At 32.0% G+C, this 10,383-nt stretch overlaps 1 protein-coding gene across 3 annotated transcripts; it reads left to right on the forward strand.

The window, feature by feature from the left end:
* The first annotated feature begins 878 nt into the window (after nt 1-878).
* On the forward strand, nt 879-8,768 carry LOC142632196 (stearoyl-[acyl-carrier-protein] 9-desaturase, chloroplastic-like). 3 transcript variants are annotated; one of them, XM_075806612.1, is made up of 4 exons: nt 879-1,012; nt 2,471-2,533; nt 5,883-6,378; nt 8,214-8,768. In XM_075806612.1, the coding sequence occupies exons 1-4, from the start codon at nt 891-893 to the stop codon at nt 8,766-8,768; spliced, it is 1,236 nt and encodes a 411-aa protein (XP_075662727.1). In that variant the 5' UTR covers nt 879-890. The 3 variants fall into 3 exon arrangements, with proteins under 3 accessions (XP_075662727.1, XP_075662728.1, XP_075662730.1); XM_075806613.1 differs by lacking the exon at nt 2,471-2,533 and having other exon boundaries at nt 5,877-6,378; XM_075806615.1 differs by lacking the exon at nt 2,471-2,533.
* Nucleotides 8,769-10,383: the final 1,615 nt, after the last annotated feature.

Consider the following 10,383-nt stretch of genomic DNA (forward strand, 5'->3'; position numbering starts at 1 on the left):
CGCGGCTCCTAGTTAGAGTCAGGGGATCATAGGACCACCTGGCCTGAAAAAGAAAATCATTACTATATATAAAATTTAAAAATTTTATGGTTCTTTTACATTAAATAAAATGTGTAATCACCCTAAATTATTTTTAGGTTCAATATTATTAAACTTTAGACAAAGTTTAATAACAAATTTGGTTGTAGATTAAGATTACAATTCTACTCAATATTTTTTTTTATTAGATATGAATTTTAACAATTCTACAATTAGATTATATTTTTTTTCTTAATCCTCCATGCTTGCAAAACTTCAAGAAAATTAAAGATAAATAGATTATGTCATCAATCAAATCTTTAATTTTCAATTTTTGCAGTCTAAAATTATATGCAAAAAATAACTTTATGAATTAAATAGTAAATAACATCTGATTGACATAAAACTTGACATGTGTTTTAAGAGTATAAAAAACATACAATTCAATGGTTATATTTTCAAAATATATAGTCATGCTAATTTGTTTAGTTAAAGTTATAATATTAGGTTATAACTAAGTTTGTAGTCAAAATTTGGTCATTTAAACAATATATCGGGCCTTTACAAACAAAAAGAAAAATCCAAGTAAAATTTTATTTAACTAAAATTTTGAAAAAGATATAACTTGTAGAATTGTATAATTTAAGTTTCTTAATGACCACTATGGAAAACATTTCTAAAGCCACCATTGCTTAAAAGAAAGAAAAAATAGTCATTAAACTCTTTTCACATTCCACCACGTCTTCTTATTCTACCCCCTTTTCTCTCTCATTGATTTCTATATATATTCTTAATTTCATAACAACTAAGTACTAAGTTTCCTCTTTATCTCAGTGTCTGGTGTTTTGGAGCTAGAAGAGAGGTGAGAAGGCATGGCTTTAATACTCAACTCCTTCAACTTTAACTCCCTTCCTTCAGTACTTGCTCTCCCATCAATGAGATCTCATTTATCTCCAAAGTTTTCTATGACCTCCACTCACTTCTCCAAAACTAAGTGAGTTTATACTTCAAATTTCTCATCTTTTCACAAGGATTAGCATTTTTCTTAATTAGAATGCAAGATGGATCAATAACTCATTTGAATTGTTGATTTTCACATCATGTATTATAATATCTTGGTTTAATTTACTTGCTCTTTAAACATGCTATATGAGCACACATACAAAGTCACGACGATACTATCTAGGGCAGGCCTGATATAATCTGAGGCCTAAGGCGATGAATTCAAATGGGCCTTTTAAATTTAAATATCAAATAAATAAATAAATTTATTTACACTAACCAAACCAAAGTTAATTTTATCAATTTATATTAACTAATATAAGGTTAATTTGATGAATTAATATTAGCTAATCTAATTACTTTCATATAAAGAATTAAATATTATAGTTGAGGAATAAAATTTAACAAAAAGAAATGAAAATTTATTATATTTTTACAAAAAAAAAAAAACAAAAAGGTTTAGTCTATCTTATATATAAGGCAATGCATGATTAAGTAAAATTGTAGTTTAATTTTCAAATTTATATTTGGTGTTAAGAGAGATAGAGATTGTTTGGTGTGCAGTATTTGGAAGATTAGGTGGTCAATGTTGATGATTTACCATGTAGGATATTGGTTAACAAAAACTAAAATCTCAAGGTATTAAGGAAAATTATTGCGTAACACATCTACAATATTTTTTTTTTCACATTTTAGGGTTCCAATTTTGTTACGTTTCTATTGGTCTCGTATTTTGGAGTCTTGTTGAAGGTGAGAAAAAGAAAATGCTAAAGTTACGAAAAAATTTAGTACAAAATGTTCACAATTTGATGTTGCAATGAATGTGAATAATGAATTTCAACAACCTAATTAATGATGTTGGAATTTTATTTTTATTTTTTATGATTGATGATATATTAATTTATAAGTTTTATGCAGTAAAAGTTGTAATATCACGCTTCACTCATGAGTAAAATAGTGTGCAATCATTAAAAAAAAAACCTATAATCATAAAATTTGGGCCCTTTTTATAATTGGGGTGAGACCTTTTTTACAAAACGTTAATTAGGGCTTGACCGACCCTGATACTCATTGTTTTTTTAATTGGTGTGATTGCTTAATTATTTAGAAATTATAAAATATATGTAGATGCCCTTTTTTGCTAAAGACCCAATAGGCCTGCACATAGCAAAGCCCAAGCCTTTGGGGCCAATTATCTTTGTTTTGTAACATCTTATTTTATCCTACACAGGACCCAAAGTCATGTACTTTTTTTTAATGAGGAAAGTAAAAGAGTATGGTATGGAGGGTAAAGATTGGTTATATGTTGGTTTAAAATGGACCCAAGATACAAAACTTGCAAAGTCAGCTAGTGACACATGAAAAATCTAAAGGCCTATGAACAAACCAAAGTGCTAACTATATTTAGCCATGAGAAGCATGCCCCCTTCATTTAATGCTTTTTAATGAGCTTTAGCCAATTTATCACATCCTCTAAGTGCCATTTTGGCCTGGAAGGGTTCAGCAAATCAAGGTTAATAAAAACTTTACCCAAATTGTGATTAAACCAGCGCACTCTTCTATCTAAGTAAAAACAAAATTGAAGTTTTGACCAATTTATTAGGTCCTCTAAGTGCCATTTTCGATGAAAGAGATTTGTTGTCAAAAAAGTTAGTCTTTCCAACGGCTTTTTGAAGCCGTCGAAAAAGTTTCGTTGTAAATAGCAAATCTTTTTTGTAGTGTAGACCATCTCAAATTGATTACAATGTCTTGCATTAATAACCCTTGTAATACCCATCTTACCTAAGACACTTTACTCAAACACTTAAGACATAGTAGTGCTCTCTCTCTCTCTCTCTCTCTCTCTCTCTCACCATATCCTTTGCTTTTCTCATCTTCTTTTATTTTAATTTAATTTTGACACTAATAGATATTGAAAGTATTGTTTGATTTATTTTACCTCCTGTGAGTTCGTGTCTTTAAGATGCTTTCTTTTCCATGTACCATTAGCCCCTGTCGGATAATCTAGAATGAGTTTTGAATTTGATTCCCTTCTCTTTTCAACCCGTGTTAGTTGGCTCATTCCCATTTTTCTTGGGCTCACCCAAAATCAACCCTACAAGATGTTTAAACTATATACCTTACTAATAAATGATAGATGCAATTGGCATTGCAATTTGAAATCACCTCTTTATTTCTTTTTCTTTTTCTTTTAATTTTTTATATTCGATACAACTCTTACTAACTTTTATTTATTTGGTTATCTAGTTATAGTTTTTTTTTAACTCCATTTATATAAAGCTAAAAAATAATTGGTACGGAACTGACATACATAAACAAATTAATATATGTTTTCATATTGCATTTAATTGGACCATGACTTTCATTTTAGCTTCAACGTTCTAAAATTAATTACTTCTCTCAATTTCTTTGTTGGATTTAGAGTAGCAAAAGAGTGTTTAGGCCATCCTAATGAATTTAATGCACAAAAAAAAAAAACAAAAAAAAACCTTCCCATGCCACGTAAGAAGGTAGAAATTTTCAAATCTATGGAGGAATAGGCTAAAAACAGTGTCCTAACTCTTCTAAAATCTGTTGAGAAATGTTGGCAACTGCAAGACTTTTTGCCAGATCCTACTTTAGATAGATATATTGAGCAAGAATTAACATTTTTTATAATTAGAATGAAAGATGGATCAATAAATCATTTGAATTGTTGATTTTCACACAATATATTATAATATCATGATTTATTACATTTGATCGTTAGACAAGGTATATATATGCGTGCATACAAAGTTATAATAATATGATGATCAATTTTATTATATTATTATCGGTATGATTACTTAATTCTTTAGAAATTTTGAAAGATATACTGATGCCTTTTTTTGCTAAAGACCTGATAGACCCATAAGAAGCAAAGCCCAAGCCCTTAGTTCCAATTATCTTCGTTTTGTAATATCTTATTTCATCCTACACATGGGCCAAGCCTAGGTACTTTAATGGGGGAAAGCAAAGGGGTATAGTATGGAGGGTAAAGATTAGGTCTGTTTTGGGTTTAACATGGTCCAAGATATAAAGCTTCCAAAGTGGGACGGTGACACTTGCATAATTTGAGCAACCATGAATAAACCCATGTGCTAGCCATGTACACACAAAGGGATATACCTTCACAAGTTTCTCTATGTGACTAAAAACTCTACCTGGCCGCATTTAGCAGTGAGAAGCATGCCAACTTTGTTTAATGCTTTATGATGAGCTTTGGCAAATTTATTTGGTTCTCTAAGTACCATTTTGGCCGAAAAGGGTTCATAAAAACAAGGTTAGCAAAATTTTTATCTAAATTATGATTAATCCAGCCCACCCTAGTACTTATGCAAAAACAAAATTGAAGCTTGCCATCCTTTCATTGATCCTAGGAGCATCTCAAATGTATTACAAAGCATTGCATTAATAACCTAGTTAATAACCATTTTACCCAAAACACCTACTCTATTCAATCACTTAAGACCATCTAAGATAACAGCACTTAGGAAAATTGTTAAATACTCCAAGAATATCATAAATGCGTACTCTCCTCTCTCACATGAATTATGGGTCCCACCATAAATTTAATTAGTGGGACCGACAATTATGTAAAAAGGAGGAATATGCATTTATAGTACTCTAAAAGTATTCAATAATTACCTTGGCACATAACGGTATTTTGTACATACAATAGCACTATAGTTCTCTCTATTTCTTTTATCATCTTGTTGGCTTTCCTCATTTTGCTCTATTTGACACTAACAGATATTAAAAGTATTGTTTAACCTACTTTACCTCTGGTGAATTTATGTCATTGAGCCGTTTTCTTTGCTATGTACCATTAGCCTTTATTGGACATCTAGAAAGTGTTTTGGGCTTGAGTTTCTTTCTCTTTTGGGCTCACCCAAAATCAACCCCCTACTAACAAATGAAGGATGCATTTGGCATTGTAGTTCAAAATCACTTTTTTTTTTTTTCATGGTAAAACATTTATAAACTTCGTTTTTTTTAAAATTCTTTTTATCTAAGTACAGTTTTTTTAAACAATTACAATTTCGTAAAGCTAAAATTAATTTGCACCAAACTAATATACATAATTAAAAAAAAATGTTGTTTTCATAAGTATTTAATTTGACCATGTTTTGCATTTTAGATTGAACATCCTAACATTAATTGCTTCCCTCTTTTTAGATTTAGAGGAGCAAAAAAGTGTTCAGACCATCCTAGTCAATGTGAACAAAGCCCATCCCATGCTACCCAAGACAATTGAAATTTTCAAATCTATGGAGGATTGAGCTACCCAGTGAATTCAATGTGAACAAAGCCCGTCCCATGCTACCTAAGACAGTAGCACAATAGTGCTCTCTATTTCTTTTACCATCTCCTTTGCTTTCCACATTTTGCTGTATTTGATACTAACAAATATTGAAAGTATTGTTTAATCTACTTTATATCTGGTGAATTTATGTCATTGAGCTGTTTTCTTTGCTATGTACCATTAGCCTCTATTGGACGTCTAGAAGGAGTTTTGGACTTGATTTCCTTTCCCTTTTGGGCTCACCTAAAATCAACCTCCTACTAATAAATGATGCATGCATTTGGCATCGCAGTTCAAAATCACTTTTTTTTTTTTGTGATACAACATTGATAAACTTCGTTTTTTTTTTTATTTAAATTCATTTTATCCAAGTACAGGTTTTTTAAACAATTACTATTTCATAAAGCTAAAATTAATTCGTACCAAACTAATATACATAAACAAACTATTGTTTTCATAAGTATTTAATTTGACCATATTTTGCATTTTAGATTCAACATCCTAACATCAATTGCTTCCCTCTTTTTAGATTTAGAGGAGCAGAAAAGTGTTTAGGCCATCCAACTGAATTCAATGTGAACAAAGCCCATCCCATGCTACCTAAGACAATTGAAATTTTCAAATCAATGGAGGATTGGGCTAAAAACAATGTCCTAACTCTCTTAAAACCGGTTGAGAAATGTTGGCAACCACAAGATTTTTTGCCAAACCCTACTTCAGATGGATTTATTGAGCAAGTCGATGAACTAAGAAAGAGAACAAGAGACCTTCCTGATGAGTACTTTGTTGCCTTAGTTGGTAATATGATCACAAAAGAAGCCCTTCCAACTTACCAAGCTCGACTTAATTCCGCAAAAATTGTTCATGATGAAACGGGTGCAGATAACACACCTTGGGCAATTTGGGCTAGGGCATGGAGTGTAGAAGAAAATAGGCATGGTGATCTTCTCAATAAGTACCTTTTCCTTTCTGGAAAAGTGGACATGAAACAAATTGAGAAGACAACTCAATACTTGATTGGGTCAGGAATGGTAAGATATACAACATAAGAATTTCAAAACTTTTCAAAATTTTAGGAAATGAAGATTTTAATAATTTAACTAGTAGTTTAACAATTTTTTTCCTTTACACCTTAAAATATAAAATAAAATAAAACCTTAAAGAAATTTATGAGAGAAAAAATGAACAAGATTTAGTCTTAACCACCTATTGTCTGCAAGAAATTGTTTTTTAAAATTATTATTATTATTGTAAGTGCACAATTGTACCCGGACCCAAAAACGAATGCTGGGCTTAGACCTAATGAGCCTTATACAATAAAATTTGTAGAGTATGAGTTTGAAATCGAAGCTCGGGATGTTGGAAGTTCGATTAACAGGCTAGAGTGCTACAATCTGTGTAAACGATGAACGAATATGACAAATGGATCTTCTCGGACGTAAGCCGATGATGATTTGAAGTAAGCTGAGGACGATTCGTATAAATATTTTATTTATTAGGCCAAAGTTTACAATCTTCAATTCCTATTTTTTTCTTCGCAGAAAGTGCAGATCCCTTTCTCCTTCCTCTCTAGTCTCTTTATATACTTCTTCTTCACTAGCTCCTCCACGTGTCATACAAATCTTCCCCTTAGATACTTGTCCCATTCGCCACCTTCTTGAAGTCTTCAAACAATAATAGGGAGGCTGAATTCTACTGTTCAGAGGTCATTTCCCTATTAATGCGGCCAGGGAAGTAGATGTAGGGTCTTTAATGTCGAGATTGCAGCATTTTCTTTAGATATTTCTCTCACGTCCTTGCTTCTAGAGGGTACTTGGATCACCTTTTTACCCATTAGCTTTTTCTAAAATTCTGCCTTTAACCTTTTTGGCAAGTCCCAGGGTCATCGCCGGATCTGTCCGAGGAGACATTTCTCCTCAGACAACTCCTCGGACCTTTACAATACAGACTAACTTGTGGGCCTGAAAGCCTTAATCAAAAACAAACTAATACCCGTCAATAAAGCCCAAAACCCAAATGTTTATTCGGGAATTTTTACCCCCCACAATTATTATTATTATTATTATTATTATTATTGTTGTTGTTGTTGTTATTATTATTATATGTTTTGTGAAGACATGAGACGATTTTAATAATTTAACTAGTATTTAACAAAATTTTCCTTTTACACCTTCTTAAAATATTAAATAAAAAAACTTAAATAAATTTATGAGAGAAAAAAATTAACATGATTTAGTCTTAAGACCTATTGTCTGCAAGAAGAACGTTTTAAATTGTTATATATATTTTTTGTGAAGACATGAGACATGATGGCACAATAATTCTTAAAAAAAATTAGTACTCAATATGGTGGAGATACCATAGTGAATTAATATATTAGTTAATTTTATTTACTTATATGCACATTTCATTTTTATTTATAAGTTTTCAAAATAAGTATTAACTATCAAAATTTTAAAAAATAGATCTAATTAATGAGGAGAAGCATGCAAAAGTGTTCCCGGCATGTCCAACACGGACACATTAGGGATTTTGAAGTATCCATGCTTCTCAGGGATTAACTATTCTAATTATCAGATTTGAGTATAAATAGGTGCAATTCCAATCAAAACAGTTCTAGGTTTTCAAAATTGCAGTCAATTCTTTGTCCAAACTTCTAGCATAATTCAAATACAATAGCTACAACTCTCTCTTAACACGATGTCACACTGAGTTTGCATCTAAAACCTAACAGTAACGATTTAAGTCTTGCTATATTATTCCCATGTTATATGCTCTGCAAATTTATAATGCTATTGGATGGAGATAGATACTCTCAAAATTCATATAGTTCAACATGTTAATGTCTATTGCATTTTGGACCTAGGATGTTGGCGCCGGGAATAATCCATACCTTTGGATCATTTACACATCATTCCAAGAACGAGCTGCATTTATCTCCCATGGGAACACAGCCAAGCTGGCCATGCAACATGGGGAAGTAAAGCTTGCCCAAGTATGTGGGATAATCGCCTTAGATGAGAAGCGCCATGAAACTGCTTATACAAAAATAGCTGAGAAGCTTTTTGAGCTCGATCCAAATGAGATGGTAATTGCGTTTGCAGACATGATGAAGAGGAAAATCTCAATGCCAGCCCATTTGATGTATGATGGCCATGACCATAATCTTTTCGATCACTTTGCTATTGTTTCATCAAGGATTGGGGTCTACACGGCTAGGAACTATAGAGAAACTGTGGAACTTTTGGTGGCTAATTGGAAGGTAGAGAAGCAGACTGGACTTACGAGTGAGGGACGAAAAGCCCAGGAATATGTATGTAGGTTGGCTCAAAGGATGAGATGGCTAGAGGAGAGTGCTATAGCAATGGCCCATAATGCACCCACCATTCCTTTCAGCTGGATTTCTGGTAGAGTGGTGTAGCTAGCTTATTAGATGGGTTCTATTTTACTTGCTTTATTTTGTGTGGATAATTTAAATATGAAAATAATTGGGGAGGGTGATTTGAATCTTAGTTCTCTCTATAAGAATTCTCGATCCACTCAATGTTACTTTCCTACAAATGAAATAAATTACCAAAATCAAATCCTTATGCAGATTATATGAGCAAAATAAAGTACAAAACATACGTTAAATATAAAGGATTAGGTGGCGTTGTTCTTAGTCCTATCAAGCTGTAACCAAACAATTAATTTACTTATATAAGAAAAATGTTAGAATTACTCTCTAAAGTTTATCATCTTTAGGTTTACATGGCAGCGTATCTTACATTACCACATTTGTTGTTTTGGTAAACGTTTTACATACACTTAATTGCACCACCACTATAATCTTATTGTTAAAGTCTCTTGAGTAGTCTGAGGTGAGTAATTCATCCCCACAACATGTGATTGGGTGGGCTCACTAGATATCACCTCGACAATTCTTTATATAATCTTCATCTAACATATATTTGATTCCTTGTTATAGTCTGAGGCTGTATTTTTTTGCTTTTAATATATTTTTTTAATGATTTTGATCTGAAATTTAGTGGAAAAAAAAGTTTTGGAGATTTGGTAATGACCTAATTTTTTTTTCTTCGCACTATTTTTTTTTTATATTTATATTTTGATAATTTAAATATCATAATAATTAGGGAGGGAGGTTTGAAACTTAGTTATCTTTCACTTTGCTACAATTGAAATAATAAATTATATATGCAAAATAAAGTACAAATCATATGTTAAATCATAATAAATAAAATGATGTGGTTCTTAGCCCTATCTAATTGTAAGCAAAGAATTTACTTAAGACAAATGTTGGAATTATAAAAATTATTCTTCAAAGTTCGTATCATCTTATAGATTGACATAGCAGCTTATATTACATTATCATTGTAGGGCCATTGGGCCCGGGAATATATCTGGGTTGGCCCAGAGAGTATTCTTCGGGCTAAAAGCCCAATTCGAAAATATCAAGTGATCTAAGGGTGTGTGAATGTTAAACTCATAAAGAAAATACTAGGTAAAAAAGTGATAATGTTTGAATAAATATGTCTGAGGAAGATTGTGTCCTCGGATAGTGAAACCGAGGTAATAGAAGGGTTGTTTGATATCCCCAGACTATGTTATAGTAATTCCTATAATTTAGGGAAGACACAGTACATGTGGAGGATAAGAGAAAGGGCGGTGGAATATCTAAGATAAAGCTGCTACCACCGCCCTACATTAAAGACTCTGCAACTGATATGCTGGCCATATTAATGGAGAAATGAGACCTGAGTATCAGGTTTGAAACTTGGCCCCTGCCTCCAGAGACTTCAGGGAAAATGGATGGGACAAGTATCTAAATCAGCGTTACAACCATGAAGTAGAACATGAGAAGAAGAGAATGAGGGAGTATAAAAGAAAGAAGGGACCTTCGGTAACGAGAGAGGTCAAGAAGAAGAGAAAAAGAAAAGAAGAAAGAGGAAATTGTAGACTTGACTATTCATAATTGTAATCTATCTTGAGCAGCAGTATTATAAACTATCCTCGGATTGTGTCCAAGGAGGAGTTTT

The sequence above is a fragment of the Castanea sativa genome, chromosome 4 (assembly GCF_040712315.1).
Source record: "Castanea sativa cultivar Marrone di Chiusa Pesio chromosome 4, ASM4071231v1".
Taxonomy (NCBI): domain Eukaryota; kingdom Viridiplantae; phylum Streptophyta; class Magnoliopsida; order Fagales; family Fagaceae; genus Castanea; species Castanea sativa.

Coding starts and splice junctions, on each gene's coding strand:
- LOC142632196 (XM_075806612.1), top strand. CDS start 891: ATGGCTTTAATACTCAACTCCTTCAACTTTAACTCCCTTCCTTCAGTA. Junction 2,534..5,882: donor GAAGGGTTCAGCAAATCAAG/GTTAATAAAAAC, acceptor TTTTAGATTTAG/AGGAGCAGAAAAGTGTTTAG. Junction 6,379..8,213: donor ACTTGATTGGGTCAGGAATG/GTAAGATATACA, acceptor TTTTGGACCTAG/GATGTTGGCGCCGGGAATAA.